The 26,280-nt window shown below is 44.7% G+C and overlaps 2 protein-coding genes across 3 annotated transcripts; both read right to left on the bottom strand.

Annotated features, from left to right (window-relative positions):
- Positions 1-482: 482 nt before the first annotated feature.
- On the bottom strand, positions 483-8,500 carry LOC118789397 (histamine N-methyltransferase-like). Of its 2 annotated transcripts, XM_036545801.1 has the most exons (8): positions 8,439-8,500; positions 8,132-8,278; positions 5,166-5,218; positions 4,746-4,853; positions 4,311-4,441; positions 3,302-3,395; positions 2,140-2,387; positions 483-1,185 (listed from the first exon to the last, which is right to left on the bottom strand). In XM_036545801.1, exons 2-8 carry the CDS (start codon positions 8,266-8,268, stop codon positions 1,057-1,059), a joined length of 900 nt encoding a protein of 299 aa, XP_036401694.1. In that variant the 5' UTR covers positions 8,269-8,278; positions 8,439-8,500; the 3' UTR covers positions 483-1,056. The 2 variants fall into 2 exon arrangements, with proteins under 2 accessions (XP_036401694.1, XP_036401695.1); XM_036545802.1 differs by having other exon boundaries at positions 1,106-2,387.
- A 13,047-nt stretch (positions 8,501-21,547) lies between these two features.
- On the bottom strand, positions 21,548-25,594 carry LOC118789579 (histamine N-methyltransferase-like). The gene is made up of 6 exons (XM_036546062.1): positions 25,458-25,594; positions 24,393-24,445; positions 23,742-23,849; positions 22,906-23,036; positions 22,205-22,298; positions 21,548-21,928 (listed from the first exon to the last, which is right to left on the bottom strand). The coding sequence occupies exons 1-6, from the start codon at positions 25,592-25,594 to the stop codon at positions 21,576-21,578; spliced, it is 876 nt and encodes a 291-aa protein (XP_036401955.1). The 3' UTR covers positions 21,548-21,575.
- Positions 25,595-26,280: the final 686 nt, after the last annotated feature.

Raw genomic sequence — 26,280 nt, 5'->3', positions numbered from 1 at the left:
ACTCAGATATGGGCTGTGTGTGACAAAAGGCAGGGGTCACACTCTGACATTGAAAGATCGGACATGTTGTGCAGTGAGCGTACCTACAGCAGTAACAGTAAAACCCCTTTGTAGGCTGCAGTAGAACCTGTAATGGATCCATGTGCTCTGGATCCGAAGTGCAGGAAATAACCAGGAGAAAGAACACACTATGTACTCTGGATGTGAAGTGCAGGAAATAACCAGGAGAAAGAACACACCATGTGCTCTGGATCCGAGGTGCAGGAAATAACCAGGAGAAAGAACGCATGTGAGGCAGGAAGCAGGCGCATATACGCACACATCACTGCGGCTGCTGCACACATGGTGGTGCACTGACCAGTGTTTATTACTCCCACCTGCTTCTGCCTGTGCTCCGGCACTGACACTCAAACAGATTAATGAGGGGAAGAAGCAATACTGTAACACACTGTAATACACTGTGACACACTGTAATGCACTGTGACACACTGTGATACACTGTAACACACTGTGATACACTGTGACACACTCTAATACACTGTAAAACAGGTCAAACATTACTCTGGCAGGTGCAGGGTTGGAAGGCACTCAATTGAAAACATTTTTAGAATTGTACTTGCAGACACGTGAAGTAGAATAAATGCCGAAATACTAAATATTGAGAAATATTAGAATTTTGGGCTTTTAGGAAAGGGGTGTTCAGAAAGAAGGGTGCTACTCTGGACCACGTCTGGACAGCCGCTCTTACATTCACTGCTGCTTCTTTGCTGTCTCCATCAGCACCAGCTATCCTCATTAACAAATCTCTCCACCTGACTGGCTGATGAGCGAAATATAGTGACAATACCTAGTGATGATGCAAAGAATTGTGGGTAATCCACTCTGGTGCAGGTGGCATCAATGCAGACCTGCTGGAAGAGTGGTTGGGTCATGTGATCCCACCCTGGGAGGCAATATGCTGAGGTACAGCAGTGAGTATGAGCAAAATGAGTGGGAAAGAACACAGTGTGCCCTCACAGCAGTACCACTGTAGGACCTGTTTTACGTGGTTTAAGGTTATGTATGTCTGATGAGGGGATGTAACTGGATGGCAGTACATCTTTGCAATATTGTTTTATTTCTTTTGGCAGGACTTTTCTTGTTGTTGCACAGTGAAGTGCCCTGTGATGCAGAGGGCAGAGTAACCTGCAGAAGAGAATCGGAAACGTTAGTCAATGTCTTTTACATGATCATTTGCACTGCCCCCGGTGGTGAGAATACTGAAGTACATCTCAATCTGGAAATATCTTATGAGGCTGATTTTAAACTATTATATTATTTCTCTGCTTGTAAGCATCCCAAACGTGATAGTTGATGGAAAAATACAAAGTAAATGTTATATGAGTAATACAACTAAAGATAAAGTTACTGTAGAAACAAATCTGAAAACATTTAGAGGAGTGGGTCACGCAGGGCGACCCAATGCTTCAGACCTGACAGAAGAACCAGGGGGAGGAAGTCAATTCCAATTTTTCTCAGGTATTTAAGGACCTTGTTTGTGTCCATGGGATGAATAAAAATGAGGTCTTTTGTCATGCTGGCCTTAAATCTCCCACAGCAAATCAAATGCCAGGAGACAGACTCTGCTGCCAAACCAGGAGGCAGAGGAGCTGTTAAATCTCTGGCAGGAAGGAGAAGGAGGGGAGATCAGTACATCTAAAATGCCATTAGAAGGACATCAGCTGAGACTTATGTACCCCGTCAGAGAAGAGGAAAAGTAGGACTGAGGTAATTTAGCGACTGGAACTGGAGCTAAAGTTTCAGAAGGAGAAGGTGCTTTAGGATGTGTCACTGGCTGTGTCTGTCACAGTCAGCTGATTCGACTGAATTCAGGGATCCTGCGTGATCCCGCCTGGGTGAGTGTGAAATCAGGGATCCCGCCTGATCCCGTCTGGGTGAGTGTGAAATCAGGGATCTGGGTGAGTGTGAAATCAGGGATCCTGCCTGATCCCGTCTGGGTGAGCAGACAGATTGCTGCATGCGGTTCTGCCTCTGTCAGGCGTGCACCAGCAGGGCGCTGAGGCTGCAGTCGAACAGCACCCGGCCCTCCCTCTCCACGCTGCAGCTGTGCTTCAGCAGCTTCAGAATGCCGGCCCTCACCTCCGGCGTGAGAGACTGGTGGAAGTGGTCCTGCTCGGTCATGAAGTCCAGCAGCTTCTCGCCGGCCTCGTGGCCCGGCAGGAAGCAGTCGCTGATGTCCAGCGTGTTGGGGATGCTGTGCTCCTCGAACCGCAGACCCATCCCCTGCAGCAGGGCCTTGATGTCACCTGCAGACAGGTAGCTGGAGATGGTCTTTGTGCAAAGCTCCTTCCTGTAGGTCTTCCACAGCTTCTCCCAGCCACTGTTAGCTGAATGCAAACAGCAGAAACTTTCAGAGCCCCGAAACACTGAGATAATGAAGATTCTGACTGTTTCAGGATTTACGGCATCAGACATAAAAAATGACCCTGACAGTATACTGGCTGTTCTAAGAGAACCTACATAAAGTACAAGGAAAAACAACTTTTGCAAGTTTATTGAGTGTGGTGGCAGTGCTTGTGAATCAATGTTTTTCTGTCTGTAAAAACTGTCTTGTGTGTGGTTGAGTGATGCATGATGGGATATTTATTAGGTGTTCTTGGTCTTCCTGCCATCTTGGGGGAGGGCCCTGCACCCAGACTACAGAGTTAAAAAGGCAAAGGTAAAATGCTGTGGGGAGGGGAGATGGTAACCAGCACAGAGAGACCGGGTTTCATTCTGCCTGGAGCTCATCGATATCACTGCATCATCCATCAGGTTAGAAACATTCCCGCCTTCGATACATCTGGAGCTCATCGATATCACAGCATCATCCATCAGGTTAGAAACATTCTCGCCTTCAATACACTGGCCGCTCTGCAGTCAGACAGTCTAATCCACACACTGGTGGGATTTCAGCTACAGGGTTTCAAGCTGACAGCAGTCAGAACCCTGGGACACAACTCAGCAAGGCCAGCAAAGCAGGTCTCTCCAACACCTGCAAATTCTGTGAGAGACTGTCACCTGCAGGATTAACCTGCTCTGAAAGGTCAGTAAACTGAGTCTTTAAAATGGACAAAGTGTACATTCATCTACCCTGGTCTGCCTGTCGTCCAAAACCTATCCTTCCTGTTATGAACTTTATATATGGCTTCACTCCTGGTGAAAGGAGTTCATGTTCTGTATGGATAATTCTTGGGGGCAGTTTTAATGTAGCACAGTGTTATTTCCGTGTGCTGTTATGGGAGAGAAAGCTGGCGATTACCTGCTTCATGGACGATCAGCAGCTGGCCGTTCTCCCGCAGCAGGCTGTGGAAGAACTTAATGGCAGCAGAATAGTCCGAGACATAGTACAGCATCTGCAGGAAAGATGCAAGAGCTCTTTTTTCTTGTATTTTTAAATAAAGTATTGAGCTGATCAGAGCCAGTCAGAAATTCATCTGATTTATATGCTGCTATGATTTGATATTGACATAAAATATGCATTCTGAATGAGCATGAGAATTTAAAATCTGCATAAGAGAATTATATGCAGTCTGGACAGATTTGTGTAAATTTTTTTGCACAATTATACTCAAACATCTATGAAAACAATGCTGCCACTTCCTGTGTGGGAGGGTGATCTGAAACGAGTTCCCTCCAGCCCTTTTACAATCGGCAAGGGCCTATTTGGGGCCTGGTTCTGGGCCATCGCACGGCCCTAACAGAGGACTGGAATACTGGGGGTGGAGGCGGTCTCAGATCTCTCTGCCAGCCGCACCCATGGGCATCACAGTCAGCTGCCAAATCCTGTCCCTCACAGCCCAGCTGCTCTGTGACATCAGTTACAGCCAGACCCAGGCTGGTAAAGGGACAGTGTGTGATACCCACACTTTATGCTGCAATGCCAGACGGTCACATGTAATATACCTGTCATATGTAACACCTGACATGGAGGAAGAGAGGAGCTGTGGTACTTTAGACCTCATGCCAAGGGCATTTATGATGCGAAGCCACTGACCTGACCTCTGAAAACCCCCACAGGTGCCAGAGATCATTGACCTCAGAAAAGTTTAAATCGTCTAAGTTTCCTCTGAATTTGTGGAAATAGGTTTGCAACTTTTTTCAAGGTCTGAGCATCAGAGGAGTCATTATTCTCAACATATTTGATAAACTTTTAATCAGTGAAATTAATTACATACAGTTTTCAATATTAATGTTTGCACCATATTAGCATTCTGAAGTTCATTATTTTTGGTTAAAGAAAATGTAGTTTAAGAGAAGTCATTTATTACCTGAATCATGTGCATGAAGTCAAACCTCTTGGCTTCCTTCTTTTCCTTGACCATGCTCTCGTACTCTGCACACATCTTTACATGCCAGGTGAAGGGCACCTTCTGAAGGCTGGGGGTCTTTGCCACCAAAGCTGTGGAATTGATGAGATAACTCAACCCTACACTGCAGCTAATGCATTTACAGAATAGATCTGTGAGAAAATGTCAGTTTTTCTAGGAGCAGGAGAGATGCAAATTTCATTTTTTCATTTGTTTAGTAGACATTTATACAGGACAACTAGATTTTTGTAAGGACCACGCACTACAGAGTTGGGTATTTACTAATGCAATTCACATTGCTCTGAGGTAAAGGAGCAGACCCCTAACTGGGTTATGAACCCATACCCTTCTGGTTGTGAATCACAGCATGTCTCTATGCAGCTGCTTTTCTGTTACCTTTAAAACTGTCAGTCAGCTCAGTGCTGGGCTCCACTATATCAGCAGTTATGGGGATTCCTGGGAGTTTAGACTGCAGTATGGAGAGCAGATAGGCATCCATTTCACCTAAAAAAAGAGACTTTCTCTCAGCTGAGAGGTGGTACGCTGGACACTAGCTGTCCACAGTCACAGACCGATTGTTAGCCCTGCATGTGTGGCAGAGTCTCACATAATGAAGAGAAGTGATACAAACCAACATATCCCACGTTTGAAGGCAACGATAAAATAGACAAACTGTGGAAAATGACCACTAGATGGCGGCAGTAGCTTATGATATCATCCTTGTGCATAGGTCACACAGTGTGAAACATGTTTGTCTTTCCACGGGAAGTTTATGGAAATAAGTTACGAAGTATGGGGTGAAATAAATTCATTTACCTCCTCCGCTTCCAACACCAAGAACATCAAGAATCTTCTTCCCCTCTCCGATTCTACACAAAAAAACAAATCAAGTTTGCTTTGACCAAACCATTTTTAAAATATATAATTCTTTAAGCAAATCACGGGATGCCTAAGAGTTTTCCTGTTGTTTGGGAAGTTCATTCACAGTTGCAAACACAAAATGCCTCCTCAATGGCTGCAGAACAGCTCCATTCAGTCCTTTCCTGTTCATTCACTTCCTACAGAACAGTGCTATTCAGGCTGTACTCTGTGTTAGCCTTGCATGCAGAATTAGGAACCAAAGCCAGAACTTACTAAAGGCACACACTGTCACGCTCTGCCACACTCTGCAACACTCTGCAACACTCTGCAACACTCTGCAACACTCTGCAATACGCTGTCACACTCTGCCACACTCTGCCACGCTCTGCCACACTCTGCAACACTCTGCAACACTCTGCAACACTCTGCAATACGCTGTCACACTCTGCCACACTCTGCCACACTCTGCAATACTCTGTCACACTCTGCCACACTCTGCCACACTCTGCAATACTCTGTCACACTCTGCCACACTCTGCCACATTCTGCAATACTCTGTCACACTCTGCCACACTCTGCCACACTCTGCCACACTCTGCCACATTCTGCCACACTCTGCCACACTCTGCCACATTCTGCCACATTCTGCCACATTCTGCCACATTCTGCCACACTCTGCCACACTCTGCAATACTCTGTCACACTCTGCCACACTCTGCCACATTCTGCAATACTCTGTCACACTCTGCCACACTCTGCCACATTCTGCCACACTCTGCCACACTCTGCAACACTCTGCCACATTCTGCCACATTCTGCCACATTCTGCCACACTCTGCAACACTCTGCAACACTCTGCCACACTCTGCCACACTCTGCAATACTCTGTCACACTCTGCCACACTCTGCCACATTCTGCAATACTCTGTCACACTCTGCCACACTCTGCCACATTCTGCCACACTCTGCCACACTCTGCCACACTCTGCAACACTCTGCCACACTCTGCCACACTCTGCAATACTCTGTCACACTCTGCCACACTCTGCCACATTCTGCAATACTCTGTCACACTCTGCCACATTCTGCCACATTCTGCCACACTCTGCAACACTCTGCAATACTCTGTCACACTGCCACACTCTGCCACATTCTGCCACACTCTGCAACACTCTGCAATACTCTGCCACACTCTGCCACACTCTGCCACATTCTGCCACACTCTGCCACATTCTGCCACATTCTGCCACACTCTGCCACACTCTGCCACACTCTGCCACATTCTGCCACACTCTGCCACATTCTGCCACATTCTGCCACATTCTGCCACATTCTGCCACACTCTGCAACACTCTGCAATACTCTGTCACACTCTGCCACACTCTGCCACATTCTGCCACATTCTGCCACATTCTGCCACATTCTGCCACATTCTGCCACACTCTGCCACACTCTGCCACACTCTGCAACACTCTGCCACACTCTGCAACACTCTGCCACATTCTGCCACATTCTGCCACATTCTGCCACATTCTGCCACATTCTGCAATACTCTGTCACACTCTGCCACATTCTGCCACATTCTGCCACACTCTGCAACACTCTGCCACACTCTGCCACATTCTGCCACACTCTGCAACACTCTGCAACACTCTGCCACACTCTGCCACACTCTGTCACACTCTGCCACATTCTGCCACATTCTGCCACATTCTGCCACATTCTGCCACACTCTGCCACACTCTGCAATACTCTGTCACACTCTGCCACACTCTGCAATACTCTGCAATACTCTGTCACACTCTGCCACACTCTGCCACATTCTGCCACATTCTGCCACATTCTGCCACATTCTGCCACACTCTGCCACACTCTGTCACACTCTGCCACACTCTGCCACACTCTGCCACACTCTGCAACACTCTGCAACACTCTGCCACACTCTGCAACACTCTGCAACACTCTGCCACATTCTGCCACACTCTGCAACACTCTGCAATACTCTGCAACACTCTGCCACACTCTGCCACATTCTGCCACACTCTGCCACATTCTGCCACATTCTGCCACACTCTGCCACACTCTGCAACACTCTGCAACACTCTGCCACACTCTGCAACACTCTGCAACACTCTGCCACATTCTGCCACACTCTGCAACACTCTGCAATACTCTGCAACACTCTGCCACACTCTGCCACATTCTGCCACACTCTGCAACACTCTGCCACACTCTGCCACACTGCCACACTCTGCAATACTCTGCAACACTCTGCCACACTCTGCCACACTGCCACACTCTGCAACACTCTGCCACATTCTGCCACATTCTGCCACATTCTGCCACACTCTGCCACATTCTGCCACACTCTGCCACACTCTGCAACACTCTGCCACACTCTGCCACACTCTGCCACACTCTGCCACATTCTGCCACACTCTGCAACACTCTGCAACACTCTGCAACACTCTGCAACACTCTGCAATACTCTGTCACACTCTGCCACACTCTGCCACACTGCCACACTGCCACATTCTGCCACATTCTGCCACACTCTGCCACACTCTGCCACACTCTGCCACACTCTGCCACATTCTGCCACACTCTGCAACACTCTGCAATACTCTGCCACATTCTGCCACACTCTGCAACACTCTGCAATACTCTGCAACACTCTGCCACATTCTGCAATACTCTGCCACATTCTGCCACACTCTGCAACACTCTGCAATACTCTGCCACATTCTGCCACACTCTGCCACACTCTGCAACACTCTGCCACACTCTGCCACACTCTGCCACATTCTGCCACACAATAGCGCACAGGTAAACCTGGGATGTGCAACTTAGCAAACTCTGACAGGCAGCTGGAGACACTGTTGCACAGACACTGGCATTGCAGTGCTGCTGGTCTCTGTTACCTGGCAAATTCCACAGGGAGAACCCTGTCCATGAAGGCCTGGATCACCTGGTGCTCCTGGGAGCGCTGCAGGTACATCTGAAAGCCCTGCACGTACCGGCCCTGGTAGCCAGTCGGAAGCGCTGGGGTGGAGGCCATGTCGAAATCTCTGCGGAAACAAGAGAGACCCGTGGATCAAAGAGCGATCTCTCATCTCCTTCACCATCCAGACCTGCAGTGTTTTAAACACCATTCCTGCCTCATTCAGCTTGGACTGACACAGTGCACTCAGCGCAAAAGAGCAGTTTGAATTGACTGTGAAAAATCACCTTGTTGTCAGACTGTAGAAGTGGCAGTGTCCTCAGCTGTGTGTCTCAGTACGGTGGGTGGGACTGATTCTGCAGTTATATAAGCCCTGCAACTGGGCGTGTCCTCAAAGTGCACTCACCAGCCTGGCAGCTGCTGCTCTTGCTGGGGAGTGGGGGACTCTCAGGAAAAAATACACACATATCAGTTTTCATACCAAAATATGTATTTCGTGCTGCAATTACTGCATCATGAAGCAAACAGAGCTATTGACATTGCAAAGCTACAGTCTCTACCTTCAAAACTCCCAGACAGCTTCTTTAACATGCTCCCCATTTCCAGATCCTCAGTAGTAGTCATTAGATCCACTGGATTCCTGTGATCTATCATGTGATCCTGTAGCATGTTAGCTTCAGATCTGATCTTTACAGTGTAAGGCAAAGAAAGAGTTCTCTCCTTACAACTCAGATTAGAACTTAACTGAGATTTCATTATGTTGTTATTGTCATATTGTCATGTCATTAAGTCATTATGCTGTTGTTATACAGTAGTTTAGTCAAAAGTAACAGATTCCAAGCATTCTTTTGAAAGAGGTATATCAATAGGGATAATGAAATGTCTTCATGCATCCTTAATCTACTCTTACAGGGACATTTAGCCATGGCAAACAAATGCAGCTCCCAGAAAGGCTGTGGGTGTCTCTCAGATTTAACGCTCAATGCAAAGTGTGTCCTAGAATCTACTGGCAAATGTGTGAATAGCAATATTTACATTAGCACTGAAGCTTAAGAAACTTTGAAATGGTCAGCAGACAGATGTGTTTCTTGTTTTCATGTGAAAGAAACAGTTAATTTCTGACACAGCGTGTGTGAAAGCGTATTCAGCCCTCCCCCAGTTCTCCCCTGTTGATTTTGGCTGCTGTGCCACTCCAGAGTGGGGCTGGTGTCCGTGCTGGCAGGCCTTGCCTGCTCCCTCTCTCCCTCACTAACCAGCCACTGCAAGCCGCTTCAGCTCCTGCTGCTGCCTCAGGACCCGCTCACAGCTCTCCAACCTCTCCTCTCTGCCTGAAACCTTACTGCTAATAACACAACAATAACACACAGTCCTGTGTGGTCCACTGCATTGAATGACCTAAACCTGAACATTTTTTTCACTCTGAAAACACAGGGTGTATTGAGAACCTCAGGTAATCAAACATTTACAATGTCAAACCGATATCTCATCTAAAAAGTGTTTTAGAATGCATCTGGATTTTGCCTTCAGTCCTTCCATACAGAGTGTTTAAAGGTGACCAGATCATTCATACCACACCATCCCAACCAGACTGCATCTCTGGAGGGTCACCTCTCAGGATACTTCAGTAAACACAGGTTCTTCTGAAATCCAGACAGCAGATCCAAGGATTTCAGCCTAAAAGCTTTTATTGCTCATCTCCCAATCTGCATGTAAGTACCTATGTTACAAAATATTAAATGTGGGACAGCCCCCTCATTTCAACTTCAAACCCTGTGTACCATCAAGATCACTACACTCTGCAACCACAATCCCTGCTTGTACTGGTCGCTCAGTGGTGGTATGAACTTGGGACAGCGGAATCACTGGCCATCTTCTGACGCAGACTGAAGACTCATCTCTTCAGACTGCATCTTGGTTCCATTTCAACCTCTGCCCCTAACACCTGCTACTTGTATTACTTGCTGTTTATTTTGCGCGTAGTACTGAGATGTATTGTGGATTCTGTGACAGAGCGACTGTGATGCGTGGTAGTAAACTTATGGTAGGGCTTGAATGGTGTTATGCTCACACTCACGCACAAGTTGAATGGATGCACTTCTGTTCTATTGTGCTGGAAGTTGCTCTGCAAAAGATTGTCTGCTGAATGCATGTAATGTAATGTATCATTGTATGTTTTATATATGTGTGTGTGTGTGTGTGTGTGTATACAATGATACATTACATTACATGCGTTTAGCGGATATATTCATATAGTTATACTATACTATAAATAGGTAAATCTGATTGCTGATTGATCAGCATGTGCTGTGTATGATTATGCAGACAGCACCTGACCGCAGTCTGTCGGACTGACTCTCTGCTCTGTTGTATTGATTGCTCTTGGTGCAATTCTGTGCTGTTTTCTGCTAGACTCACACACACACAGTCTCAGGACGTAAGGTTCAGACTGCAGACATGACTCAGCAGACCTCCTCCCAGCGGCACGTTTCGTCGCTTTCTGGTCGAAACCGGGTCACAACCTCAGATAGCCAAAATGGAACCAAACAAACACAACATTTTGGAGACATTGTCTGGATGTCACAGCTGTTGTAGTGAGTTTACTGGAAAAACAGGTCTACACAGTTCTCACAGGATACCTGAATAAACAGTTTTTTTATCATTGTTATGTGTCTGGGCTATCATAAATGAGGTACTTTTTCTTCAGTATATGACTTGCACAAATACCAGCACTATAGTGCTATTGAAGTGCTAATGTATCCATAACTCTATGGCTTAGTATTAAACTGTTTAACAATAAACTGCACTAGTTAGCTGAAATCATGGAATTATGTGTATTTGCATGTCTGATTTCAGACACTGCAGTGAAATAGGATTTCATCAGGATGAGCTCTGTTGATCTGTCTGAGGGTCAGTGAACTCATTTTTCTGCTGAGATTTTGTAAATTCATTATACAAGTTTCCTGCAATAATTGTCGTAATTTAGCATGCTGGAACAGTACCTTTGACACACCTTTAATAATGGAATATGCCAGGTCTATAAAGTCTAATCAGGTGTATACAAAGTCCAGTCTGTAAACATATTTGGCATGTTGATTTAGGTGTTAATAATTAAATACACAGTCAGATTCAGTAAAGAAAAACTGGCAATAAGTGGTAGGCTCTCCTGCTCTGACTTTGCCTGTGTTAAGGTTTAGCAACAGCTAATTTACGCTAACAGCTCCTGAAACAACGACACCCTTCCCTTCACCCTTCAACTCAGGGAGTGCTGTGGACAGACACTCCAGATAGAACAGGCTCACAGCAGAATACCTGCCAATGGAAATGAGCTTTTTCCAAGGGCAGTAACTGCTTCTCTTTGGACGTGCACAAGCCATTCATAAAACAACACATAGCATGTGCATGCAGCCTGGTTTTCACTTTTCATCACAACATTTTTGTATCTCTGTACCTGAGTATCTGAAACATTATTTATAAATACCTGCAAGTATTTTTCATCAGCGGATGACAGTAGTCTTTACTGCACTGCAGCCTACTGTGTTTCCTGCTGCCCCCTGGTGGTTGGAGAGGTATTGCAGGTGAGCATTTGGAAATCGATAGTATCCACGAGCAAATGACACTGCAGAGCAAGTCTACAAAGTCATGTGACACACAATGCGTAACAGCATGGCAGCTAGCCCTAAAAAAACACCTGGGCTCCATCAGCATTCTCCCCTAAGAAATGCAAGTGTTATTTTTACAATACTAACCCATTCTTACATGAATTTTAGTGATCAATGAACTTACAGTACAAATCTGCATTTATGAGAAGTAACTCAACTCTTATGAGTAAAATCATGTGTATTGTCTTCCTATAATACAAAATATTGCTCATTGCTATTTATCCACAAGCTTGACCGATGTGAGTACATCTCTGTATAAACAGAAGATATCCTTTATATTCCATGGCCAAAAAAAAAGTCTTTTATAAGTACACTAATTTGAAGATCATAATTTTTTATATTTTCCCACAACACTTTGTCCCCTCAGGCTGGTCTTGTCCATTGAAGGACCCCTCAGAAAGAAAGAAGCAGCACTGGGAGGCTTATGCATGGTCCTCAACGCCGCCTCTCACTCACAGGATGCCCACAGAATGGATACATTTGCATTGTGACAGCTGATTCTATCATGACTCATAATGTCTGTACATTTCCTGACACATCACTGCATATCTCCTGACAGACTGCAGTCGCGGGCTCATTTACTGTCTCTGTCCTGCAGATCGTAACGAAGGTGTGTACGGCACGCAGCCCACTGGAGTAAATCTGCTGAAGCCTCTCACACTGAACGCCTTTCTCAAGCACGGAGCAGCAGCGGGGCAGCAGATCCACCATGGAAACACACCTGCACTCCAGCTCATAACACTGTGGCAGTCCAGGACATTCACCCGCTAGACAAGGAAGCTCCACATAAAATACATCAGTGGTATGAAATGATAAATATTATTCATAGGATTTAAACATGAAAGAATCACAAATCAAACCAGAAAAAATTACTTGCATGAAATTGCTTAACTCTTAAAGCTTGAAATTGACATGGCGTAAATGAAAGTGCATGAATTCTGCATGTGCCATCACAGATTACACAGAATCTGTGATGTATTATGATCATTACAGCTGCAGATACTGGCAGTCCCCCTCACAAGAGCTGAGACAGCCAGCTGAACATGAGTGGATTTTGATTGTATAATGGCTCATGGAAGCACATCTGAAAGCAGTCTTCAGCTATAGACAACGTTATGTGTTTGCTTTGCTGTGGATGTTCATTTGATCACAGCGATTTGTGAACAACTGCATGATTATGAAATCTGCCTGACAGGATAAGTAAAAACAGCAGGACACAGGTAATTTCCCAGAGTTTCTCCACAATTGGTTTGTTTAGAGTGCTGTTTGTACAAAGTGCTTGGACACTTAGGATGTTCTTACAAACAGGGATCTTATTTGTCCTTTAAGTCAGTAAAATAAATCAGAATTTATATGAGCATTTCATCCCATCACCCTCTCTCGTGCTCCGAGGTAATTTCCATGTGTCCACTGCATATGACCACAAGGTGGAGCCAATGAGCTGTGTAAAAACTCTCAGCTTTGCTCACTGGATGGTTCCTCTGCAGAAATGCGCTGAAACTGGCCCTTTCATCCAGGTCCAGAAAGTGTGTGTCTGCAACAAAGCTGCAACAATTAACTGATAGTGACGGTTCATCAGTTCAGCTTGTAATGATCTGGTCTGCTTGACGTGAGGGAGTGAAAATTGATACTTTCAGGGCTAATGCAATTTCACTTGCAAAAGCACATGAAATAATCGCAGAGCATTTCGCCCAGTTTCATAAAACAGCCATGTGGTTTATCTGGGCTGTCTGCCTCATTGAAACACTTATACATGCACACACATTTATACACGCACACACACACTTATACACGCACGTATACACTTATACGTTCTCACATACGCACGCCCCCACACTTACTTTTACATACACACTTAACATGTGGACAATATGACTTCCTGCAGAGCATGCTGTGCATTCACTGAAAGAGCCTATTGAACTCACAATGCTGTGTTGGCATGAAGTTTAAAGGATGCCATAAATGCAATCCTCTGATACATTTACATGCAAGTAACACAGCCAGTGTAGGGTAAGTGCTACTCCACTGATGTCAGCTGAGCAGCTCGCAGGTGCCTGATGCATCACAGTGTGAATGGTAAGGCAAGGGATGCTGGCCAACCCCCATCCCCAGCAGAATAAAGCCAGTATGTTGCGATGGTGTGGGCACCTGATCATTGCACAGCTGGGATTGAACATGGGCTGTGGAACTCAGCTTACACTCAAGGTGAGCACCTTAACCACTGACCCACTCAGGAGCCCCAGCAATGGCTGACCATCAGGCTACATCAGATTCATTGGTTAATACAAACGCTTTAAGCTCTACAACTCCCAAGAGCCAGAGTGTGGTTATCTTATTCAGCAGCTTTGGAAAAGTGATGGACCCACCTGCTACCTCAATGAGAGAAGCATCTCTTACAGTTATTGCTGAAGGAAAAGAGAGCTCCATTCACAGTGGTTACTTCCTATTTAGCTGCTGGGGTCATTACTATTATTAAAACTACTGTTTAGTAAAAGAGCCTTAGCTCCCACTGGCCTGGCAGTGTTACCACAGGTATGGCTCTGTAGCCTTAAAGCAGTGAGGCAACAGCATGGATAGTTCTGATAGGATGTGCGATTCATTCAGCCCGGCTGGCCGTTCGATCGGTTCGATGATGGAGAATGATGCATGATGCATGATGATGGAGAAACGATGTGTGGATGATGAATGAACTGCTAAAGCAGCAGAAATCTCAGGTCAGAGAGGAATGCTGAGTGCTGATGCATTAGAACAGCTTTTCTCCATCCTGCTCCTGGGGCCCCCTCCTCTGCATGTTTTCCATCTTTCCCTGCTCTGCCTACCTGATCTGAACGGCACTTTTGATGAGCTGAGCACACCTGATTTAATCAAGCAGCAAAGATAGATAGAAGATATGCAGGACAGGGGTCCTCCAGGAACAGGACTGAGAAACATTGCATTATAGAAGAAAAGGAAACACATCAAAACCATGAGGCCAAACAGGGTGTGAATTGCTGCATGGGGTGGCTGTCCAGAGAGGGAGAGGAATTCAGCAGTAAATATCTATGAATCAGTCAGAGCTGTTTAAGCAGATGCTGTCTGAGATGCTTATTGAGAGCGAATTACAAAGAGTGAGGGCAAAGTGTACCTAATCAAGTGGCATGAAAGTCTGTACATACAGGACCCAGTGGACCTCCCTGGAACCCTACCCCGGAACCCCCGCCACAGTGCTGAGGTGACTAGCACTTACATGCCTGGACCACTGCTGCGTCTTCCTCTCAGAAGGAGGGTCCACACTCATAACCTGCCTGAGGCCAACATTTCCATCTCACCTCACTGCCTGTGGAAAGGAAACATTCTGATGAACTGTTCATATGAACTGATGCCTTACGTGTTCTTTCAATGTTATCTTTTACATTATTATTTTCCAGGAGTCCTGACTGCCTTTTCCTGGGGACAGGGAATAATGTTCCCGCTTCTTTCCTCCCACAGCTGGCCTGGGTTTTCTGCTTTTTTTTTAAAAAATTTCCTCTGGAAAATGTACCATGTACAACACATTGTGGCAATCTTGACTGTAAAATGTGCCATAACAAATAAAATTTGATTGGTTAATTGTTTGTTAAATGATTGTTTTGAGAAATAAATTATGCACGATGCAAAATAACCTATAGCAGGGATACAACATACAGAACAGCCTAACCTGCAGTAAAACTCTAACTCTGATGTACTCTACGGTAACACTGCAGGGGTTCGGCTGCCGTGCGGGGTCAGCTGATGGACTGAAGATAAGGAGGGAACCAGCGGAGGCAGATCGAATCTGGGAGGATGAGGACCAGCTGAGCAGAAGCATTGTGGATGAGGGGTCTGATCTGCAGGGGTCTGATCACACAGGCAGGGAGCTCAGCAAGGAGGGAGCTGCCGAAGTCCAGGGTGATAAACAATCTCACTTAGCTCCTCAGGGCTGCTCAGGGCCCTTTCTGTATTTTCTGCCTGTAAATATGAACTCCTGCACAACACAGCAGGAAACAGCAGCATCTCTTCCTCCCTGTTTAGGAATGGCCAGCTCTCTCAGACCAGGCTCGTCTCACCACAACAGCCTCTGCACTAGTGCAGCGCGCTGCAGCAGAGCGGGCGCTCATTGGAGGATAGATGCTACTCCTCTGATGTCATCTGAGCAGCGTGCAGGGCGAGGATGACATCAGCTATCCACCTAAATCAAGAACAGGAAAACAAGGAAGGATAACACCACCAGCTTTAGGGAGATCAGGGAAGAATCAGGGAAGAGTTGTCTCACTTTTACTTCCCTCTGGAGAATGTCACCAAACAGGTTCTATAAATCTTTAAAGAGTACATTTAGAAGGGATGTTTGCCATTATTCAGGAAGACATTGTGCACTGTCTGTTTATATTACTGAGTCTGTATACAGTATGCTGTATGTACTGTATATATGATACATATATGCATACCTCCCAGTAAAAAAAATCACAGAATGTTTGAATCCTCAGCCACCTGCCCTGTGGTAAGTGCATGTGAAGTACAGTGGAGCAGTATAGCTACACAGCACCACTTCAGAAATCAAACCACTCTGCGTGACCTGCTGGAAGGCTTGGCCTACATCCTGACAGTGCTAAGGGCTTTGCCGCTCGTTGGAATTTCCTTTCTGGACTTTTGCCTGCTCACACTCACAGCCTTAGCAGCCAATGGGATCAGAGTAAGACTTACTCACCTTTTAAGGTGTTAGCAGTTTGTCAGCGTTTGTGCTTCCAGGATACCCACAAGAACACATTCTGCCAAAATGAAAATCTACATTTCCCTCTCTATTGTAAAGTTTTTGCTTGCTGTGGAACCAGAACAGGGTTTTGGATTATTTTGCTTGTTTACTTCAAATTGCAATTGTATAGCTACTTCACAAAAGGCAGGGAGCAATATACATCCTTATGAACTTATATTTCAATTAACTTTAACTGGCCTCACAACTCCCTTATATTTAGGGTAATACAGTGTTTGTAGGACAATTAGTTGTAAATTGCACACAAATAAAATTGCATGAAGCAGGCTGCCCAGAGCATGTCAGTTACCTTAAACAGCATTCATTTTGACTTGATTTAGCAAGATGGTTAGTTAATGTATATATCTAGGTTAAGGTTAAGGTTAATAAGGTTAACCTATGTATCTATGAAGTGTGATTTGGTGAGAGGCCATGGTCCATGGCCAAGTAATCACCTAGAGAGAGGTTGCAGTGGTCAGGGGAGGGACGACCAATATTCGTGACCTTTATCATGTTGGATGCTGAAACTAGGCAAATCATGACAAAAATCCAGCACTTTTAATTCAAAAATTATGCTTGCTTTTTAATAACACATTCTCAGTAAATTACAGAAACACAATTAAAACAGGGGCACCTGGATCATAATAATCTCAGGGAGTAGTTTTGCCTTCCTCAAACTTGTCATGAGCTAAAATATGTTTAATTTATTAGTCTTTGTTCTCACTATTCTTTTAGGCCTGCCTAGGATATTTTTTTCAGGACATAAAAATCCACAAAACACTTTGGAAAACTTGAAAAACTTTAAAAAATACTGTAATTCTCTTGTAAGAATTTGCCATTTTCTATGAATGTAACAAAAAAAATGAATACATCCCCATTCCTGTAGCCAGCAAACCATGACAACTGCCTGTCTTGAAGCAAAAGTTCTCTTGTCTTAAGTGCTTTGCACTTACATTCAACTTTGATGAAAAAGCTTTAAACATTTCCAAGTGCTAAAGCTCTGCTGGTATAGAGCTCTGTGGAGAAGCTAGCCAACACCTCTCAAAAACATTAACAGAAAGAGCAAATGTTCAAAAACCCAAGAACATATTTTAAAAACCAACAAATAAAAGGAACCAGCCTGAGCTCACAGTGAGCTGAAAAAAGGAGCCTCAATTCGCTCACCTGTAATTAGGCAGGTGTGGCTCATTAACCAATAGCTGGTTGTCTCTGAGTAAATTACACATATTGACAATTACAACTAACAAATAAACAATTAACCTGTTCAGATGAAATTGATCAATGAGCTCTGTTATTGACAGGGTTGAAAATGTAAGAAATGGGAAATAATCCTCAGAGATTTAACAAACTGGCAATACAGACAGTATTGGGAGAGCCGGAGACAGTGGTCATAAGGTCTGCAGCGCTGTCCTCCCTGAAGTTCTATGGCAGCTGTCACATTGCATAAGGAGGAGGACTCTGTGCCTCTGAGCACAGCTGAAAGCGGGAGGTTATCATGAAATGGAGCTGTTCATATCGCATCCCGGGGAGATTGGACCCAGAGCAGACTGCCGTTTTCGCAACTGAGGGGCTAGTGACCCGAGCACGCTGGAGGGGGCTCACGTGTGCAGGGGAGATAGCAGGGGTGACGACCCCTGAAGAAACTCCTGCACCTTATCAGCAGTGGCCCCTCGCCGCCACGGTGCTCAAAGGTTCCGAGATACACAAACATACCTCTGATTCGGACAATGCAAGCCGATGACCCGAGAGATACGTCACACCACGCAGGGGACACTCTCCGAGCCTCAGACCCAGGGCTCAGAATGAATGAAGACAGAGTTTGACCGTTGGAAGAATGGTGACGTGGGATTAATTTTAATGTGAGTTCATCTTTTCAAACCATTTCTTTTCAGTAATGTTTAACTAAAGCTCTGTTTCTGAGGGCTCATCACTGGAAAAATGCAGTCAAAAAATGATTAAGCACTATAGATAAGAAGTCACAGCGTATCAGCACATTCTCTTCTTAGTAACTGCCACTCTTTGTGTTAAATGACCACATTCATTATAATTAATACAAAGTATTCATACCTTGCTCTAAGAATAAATGTTGTGATTATAATTGAAATATCTAAAAGGCATTTGACTGAGCCAATTCATGGTCGACTGACTGTCGTAACCTTGAAGCACTTGTGAATTCCACTGTAACATGAAAAAAGCACCATGCGGTTGGTTGAGACCTTTTTTTTTTACCATTGCACAGCATTACTGTGCTTGTTAAAAGCATGGAAATGGAGCTTAGTTTCACTTTATTAATATGAACAAAGAGCTTTCTATTTACCAAATGCATTTTTTTCTTTCCTTCGGCCATCTCATTCAAAATCACATGCACTAGAGAGCTGGATTCATGTTTATGCTTCTTCTCATGATTAGTTGTAGTCGGGAAGGAAACTGCATCTGCTGGAACTGACCTGGAAGTGAACAGGGAAACCTATCATTTTAAATCTGCAGTGACAGGAGACATGACCGCTGGACATTAAAAAACAAACCACCAAAAACTCCATGCACCACCAGCTAGGGACACAAGTATGATCAATGTTTACTGCTTTTTGGGCTTGTGATTTTTAAACTGCTTCAGACTGCATTGTATCTGGAAGGAGAGCTGATTATCAACCCCCCTTCACATACCAACACACGTGCCTGGAGCTCATGCCTTTGCATAACCACTGAGAAGGGGCGTGTCACCAACCACTACCACTCAGAAATCCCAGGACACACATCAAACCAGACACAGAGTTCGCTAAAATAGATCTTTATTATAATTTCATCTACACCACTCAGATGAGAGTAGCCAGAAGGGGGCAATGGCCATTCAGTCGCTCTGGTCCAACCAAGGTCTATAAAACAGCACCCCCTCACACCACACCGGATCAAAGAGCACTCCAAGGTTAGGTCAAATCATGCATTTATTCACAAGAACCATGTATTCCCCCTTATACAGCACAGTACAACCACCTTGTGTGATTCAAACAAGCAAGACAACCCTGTACTAACCGAGAGCCACTTCAGTCGTTTCACCCTCCATAGGCTACCACCAATCTAAGGGTGGCCATGCATATGGCCAAGACAACCCAAGAGAAGTATGATAAATAACTGCTAAAAGATAAAGATAATAAGAGACAAAAATGTCAGTTCGGTCGGGGTCCCTCCCTCCCAACCAAAAAAAGAAAAAAAAAGTTTCAGTCCAACCAGGGCTGCCTAGTGACTCTCCACTTGGGATGACACGAGTCTGTCCGGACTTTTATTTTGACGAGCTGCTGCGGGGACTGCGTGTTGAGGTCGCTCCCCTGACATCAGCCACCAGGAAGCAGGACAGGTCGCCTCAACCCCGTGGCAGTCGGCAACAAACCGGGGTGCATGGGCTACAGTGCCACGACATCAACATCCATACAAGAATGACGGGGATCACCGTTCCTGCAGCTGGGTTTGGGAGCGCTGTACGGACTCGTTGGCCACCCGGTCCCTCAGCTCCTCCTCATCGGTCTCTCCCTCCCTGCAGCCGCACAGCAACAGTCTCGATAGCCACACTCCGCCGCTGTTAGCCAGCACAGCCTACAGACAAATGGGGTAGCCAGAAATCCCTGATCTCTCTGTGCAGGGTTTTGTCGGCAGCCAGCGGGCAGTCTGGTCAGCCCTCGCTGGTGGCTTGTTTCTTCCGGAAGCGTTCTCTCACTGCACCTCAGGTGGGCCCTTTTATTCTCCCCATTTCCCCCCATGCCCGTTACTGGCTGGGCCAACCCACAGCACCTCAACATCATTCAACTGATTACCTGCAGCTGTCTGCGATCTTCCCTTTAAGTGGGTAATCATCGGGAGTGCCTGTCTGAACACAACAAAACAAACCATCAGAAAGGCAAAACACCCACAGCACAGCCCAGCAACCAAACCCATCCAGATTACTGGACAAAATAAATGTCGCACACCCCTGACATCGACCCCACATGACAATCTCACCCCTCAGGATCAAAGCCTCCAAGGCCACAAAGCACAGGGACCAAAGCAGCCCAGCTCCCGCTGCCCCCCCCCTGCTCCCCCACTTCAGCAGAGAGGAGTGGGGGTCCACTCCACAGCAGGAGTGACTGTGCTGCTTAGGGGAGAGCCCTGGAGGAGGAGAAGTCTAGGGGTTTTCATGTATAGTGTGTTGTGTACCCCTCTTAAACTCAGCCTTCAAAGGCAGGCTGTGAGTCATGCAATGAATCTCCATATCTGAAAACCAAGATGCATTTACAACATGCTTTATGCTCTGTGTCCTTTGTCTGAATGACTGAATTGAAATGAGAAACTGCCTTTATGTTGTTGCAGATGTACATACATGCACACACGTTAGCAGAATGTGGACACGCAATGACCTCCTATACAAATGAAATAGTCATGAAAGCAGCACTGATCTGGACATTTGTCAGATGAAGAATAATACAGTTACTGAGCTTAATGATATTGCATTCATTTTATTACTTGCACTGTTCAGTAATTCACATCAGCTGCATTGGAAACATTTGATTCAATGCTTCAGACACACTTGAGGCAGTCCTATTCCAGAAAATATCCACTTATTCCTTAATCTTTAGTAACTCAAGCTGCAAAGTCAGTTGTCCACAGTTGTCTCTGGGTTTCCTAGTTTACATGTTTTACTTAGTTTGTAAGAGTTTTCTCACTTCTTGACCTGAGCAACATGGAAACAAGATGAAGCCTATAAATGACTAAAGTGGAAATCTTACTTTAATAATCTTTAATTATCAGTTTAATTAACTTTGGAATAAAATACACAGTGAAGAAATAGGTAATGTATTCATGGAATATTCTAAAAGTATGAACAGACCCTTAAGATTCTTTTTTTAAAAAAGTCAATAACTGCTGAGTGGGCAGGAGGCTGTGGAGAGTTTAGTAGGTCATGCTGAGCCCATGGTGGCTCCTACAATGCCTGGTACACCCAACCGTGTACTATCCCTGGGGTTTGCTAGCTCATGACAAAACCTGAGTGTGCGTTAAGGGTCTAGGACTAAAACTCCCAAATTGTTGTTAAATATGACCCTTCCGTCCACTTCTGTACTGCAGTCTGGGTGACGCAGGATCTCCAGAAGGCCTGATCTCAGATCAGGGGGTGCGTTTTTGCTAAAGTCTAAGACTTCGCTCAGGAAGTCGAGCAGGAGCTCGCCCTTCTCGTCCCCTTCTGTGAAGCACTCGGTGATGTCCATTTGCGAGTGCAGCTCGTAGCTGGTGTTTTTGATGCCCATGGAGTCAAGGTAGCACTTGATGTCTCCTATTGTCACACACTGGCTGATGTCAGTGTGACACATCTGCATCTTATAATTCCACAACTTTCCCCATCCGCTCTGTGCTGTGGAGAGAAACAAACAAACACATCATTCTCTCATGGGAAAAAGGGTGCAGACACACCCACACACACACCCACACACACCCACACACACCCACACACCCACACACCCACATTCACTCACTCACTCACTCACTCACTCACTCACTCACTCACTCACTCACTCACTCACTCACCCACTCACTCACCCACTCACTCACTCACTCACTCTCACAGTCATAGCCATTGGCAAATTCATAGCCCATTCATCCATGTAAATAACCCAAAATGGGGCATTACCAGACACTAAGATGATGAGAAGCTTCCCGTTCTTGTTGAGGAGACTCCGGAAAAATGAAATGGAGGCACCGGGATCGTTTATGTAATACAGCATCTGCAGGTCATGCACAGCGGCCAGAACCACACATTAATATTAAAGATCAAAATTCAGCAGTCTTCAGCTACGGCACTGCACTGAGGAGGAGAGCTAAAAGCTAACAAGCCATGACTTGTTAGTGAAGATGACTTTACCTCTTCACATTTATACTGCTATGTTATGACAATATTGAGAATAAAAAACAGGGGGAAGCTGACTATGAAGAAGAGGGAATAATTAGCAAAATGGCTGGAATTAATTCTCATATTTGGACTGGGATAGTTCTGAATTTAAATAAGCTTTTGTGTGATCACTCACAACACTCTGTGCATAAGAGGTAATGGCTGTGTAAAGACAATGAAGGGATTTACCAACAAGATAACAGGTTCCCTCAGCAGCCCCCTGAGTGGCATGACTCCAATTGCTTTTTATTAGGTTCTGTTCATTTCATCGCATGTGTATTGCATTAAATAGCGCTCCAGATATTTCTGGACAAGCATACAGCACCCAATCATACATTGAGGACATTTTTGTCCTACAGCTTTTGTGATTTTTTCCTCTGAATCATTAACAGATCAGAGAAGACAGTGGGACGCATGGTACCATAGAGGAAGAAAAGCACAACCTGGATCATGTGAATGAAGTCCATCTTTTTGGTTAGCTTCTTCTCTCTCCAGTGCTTTTCAAACTCCGAGGCAGTCATCTTATTCCAGCTGAAGTTTACAAACTCCAGACCTGGGGTCTTTGACACCAAATCTGCACAGAGTAATGCGCACGCAACACACACACTTTACTAACAACTTTTAGTACCTTCTGTGTCCATTTCTTAACAGAAATGACTAAAGTAACTATCATTACATGCAAATGCCCATTTGAAGTGCTTCTTATTTTGTGTGTATTAGTGGGCTCTCTTCCCTAATGAACCTGTTCACCTGTGGTGACATGAGACTTGGTCTAAAAAGGCCACCAACAGAACAAAAAGGCCACCAACAGAACAATGCCATTTGACTGTCCATGGCTGCATGCTAGAATTTACGGTCTCAATTTTAGCCTTTGAGCTACACAAATAAATCAGCAAAATATGAGTGCAAATTACAATCACTATGAATACAGACTGATCCAAATCCAACATATTATATATACAATACAGCCAGGACCATTCTTTTGTGGTTCTCAGTGTATAAGTCCTACTGTACTGTAGGACTGTACATAGATACAGTATATTCTCGAATCATATGTGAAAACACTAAAACAACTAATCTGGGGTCATACAGACACGTGCGTATAGACTGGATCATTTGCAGTGATTTGTAGTTCAGGCAGCTCAGGAATAGAGAGCAGTAAGAAGGCAAGTAATTGGAGCAAAGGTCTCTCAGCACACAGCAAGACAGCGTGTGATTGGAGCAGAGGTTACTCAGTCTGCAGTGAGAAGGCGTGTGATTGGAGCAGAGGTCTCTGTACCCTTGTAGTTCTCCAGCATCTCGCTGCTGGGCTCCACCACCTCGCTGTGCACGGACACGCCCGGGTGTTTGAGGCGGAGCTGGGAGAACATCTCCACGTCGAGATCCCCTGGAGGGACAGCCGCACGGACATCACTGCACTGCCAGCATGCGCTTTTAAACATTCTTATGTGTTTTTCTTTTCTAATTTCAGTGACTTTCAGTGACGTTCTAATTTCAGTGAAGAGCAAAACAAAACCAATGATCCAGGTGGCTTGAATGTGCTTCAGTCGTCAGCAAGTCTGTAATTTAGTAACTTCATTCACAATGTCACACACTGCATGGTAACTGATAACTAAACCATGTGTCCCACGTGGCAAGTTCTCATCGGCAACAGATTGGTTATGGCTGGTAGATAATGATTACAGTGCTTCCACAAAAGTCACATTCAGTGTGTCTGAGCATTTATTTAAAATAAACTGGGTCAATTTCCACTGACTGTATCCATACCGTTTCTGGAATGCACAAACAGAGCATTGTATTACATGTTAACTCCTGTCCGAGCTGCGTAACCTGACTCAGACTTAGTCACGAGGTTCATATGAGTTCAGGATCGGCTCCCCACAAACTGATCAATTCTGCTGCATTGATACAGAGAGTCAGGCTGTCCTACCTGCGCCGCTCCCCACCCCCATCACGTTCAGACTGCCGTTTCCATTTCCAATGCTGCAGAGAATACAACAGCGGCAAAGGGCAGTGAGCACTCCTCTTAATTAGGCTTTAATGGAAGAATATAGAACTATTACTTTAACTGATGACTGGATCTACCCCATCAAAGCCGTGAATCAAGAACCTTTGCATATATAATAATTCGTCACAGATGTGACGTGAACTTCAATGTGAAGAAGGTCAGAAATGCAATTACACTGCACTCTCTATCAAATAGCCCCTGCATGTTACTCACATTATGCTTATTCTCTGTAAGTCAGTAGAAACACTTGCAAAAATATGTTTGCCATAAAAATGATTGACAATTGCATAGCTTTGGTGATTTAGCCTTTTTTCCACAGGATGTCCTTCCTGTATGTTTGCAGGCTATGACCTGCATAAACTGCGATGCTCTGGCCATCTAGAGGTTTTAAGCCTAGAGCCTAAAGTCTGTCGTTTGCATCGTTTTATAATCAATGCAGAGCAGATGCAATTTTCTAAAATAACCTCATTGAGAAAAAATGTGTCCATACATCCTGCACAAGGGAAAGAGAGCTGAGACCCAACAATGTTTTTACAAAAACAAAAAAAGTCATTTGAGAAACTGACTACTTCCAGCAGCATTTTGAAGTATGGGCTCACTGTTGATTTTGGTAAAGTTCCAAATCAATATTCTACAACTCTGTTACTGTTCAAGAACCGTACTGTGTATCGTGTAAACAGAACTTGACGCTGTGTCTATATGCTGAGTATATATTTCTATGACATGCTCATTTTGCCTGTGTATTCCCTCTAAGTAAAATGACAGAGATAATAAACCTATGGGTCATAGTTTAAGTAAAAGTTAAAGTAAAATGTTTTTGCCTTCTAAATAAAACATAACAATGATGCTCATATGCTTAACAGGATCATAACACAGGCACATACGATAAGTAGGAGAACATAATATGAATTCTATAATACATGAAAACATCAAATCTTCAGTTTTGCTTATGATAGAGCTGGTGATTGTGGAGAGTTTCTTAGTTACCTGCCGAGTATGTCAGAGAGAATCCCACGGATGAAGTTTTGCATGCACTGCTGTTCTGAGGAGCGTTCTCGAAACAGCTGGAAGCACTTCAGATACCTGTTCCCATCCTCCATCAGACTCTTCAAAGAATACTCCATCGCTAGCCTTCCATGGACACAGTTAAATATATAAATCACAGTCTGGCAAAGGGCCTTTGTGGTGCTGATCACTTTGTTGTAAACTATGCATTTTTCTTTTTTTCTCTATTATAATCCCTAGCAAAGGACCTGAAACCGCTAACATTTGTAGCTAAACGGATTCCATATTCCTGTGCCTCTCTGAGAGCTCTCTGAAGACTGCAGACAAATGGTCTTTAAATTAAAATTAAGGACTTCAGATCGGCCCCAGTTCATTCAAAGTCCAGAGTCCACAGTACTGAATAATTTTAAGCGTTTGGTGAGGTATCTGGTTGAAAACTGAAGAGCAGGTTGTCTGCATAGATACTTGCTTTTTGATGGAAACTGTGAGCTCTAAAACAAAGACAGCAGCCTTATGTAGGTGCATGTGACAGTTTTAACAGTATGGATGGCAGGCTTTTGGCAAATCCTGTTGTAGCACAACTGTTAAAATGAGCAGATCATCCTATCAAACATTCTCTCTGTATCCAAGATGACAGTGCTTATAGGAGTAGTTTGGGTGGCTAAAAGCATAACGTTTGAGAGACGATAGGTGGAATCTAATACTTTGGAAATACTTTGTCTGGACTTTGACTCCACTAAAGGAATGCGGTATCCCCACACTAAATCATTTGATTTGACATTGAAAGCAGGCTTTTTTTACTTTT

This window comes from Megalops cyprinoides, chromosome 14 (assembly GCF_013368585.1).
Source record: "Megalops cyprinoides isolate fMegCyp1 chromosome 14, fMegCyp1.pri, whole genome shotgun sequence".
NCBI classification, from domain to species: Eukaryota; Metazoa; Chordata; class Actinopteri; order Elopiformes; family Megalopidae; genus Megalops; species Megalops cyprinoides.
Note: the sequence above shows the minus strand (reverse complement) of the source record. Positions and strands in the feature narration are given on the sequence as shown.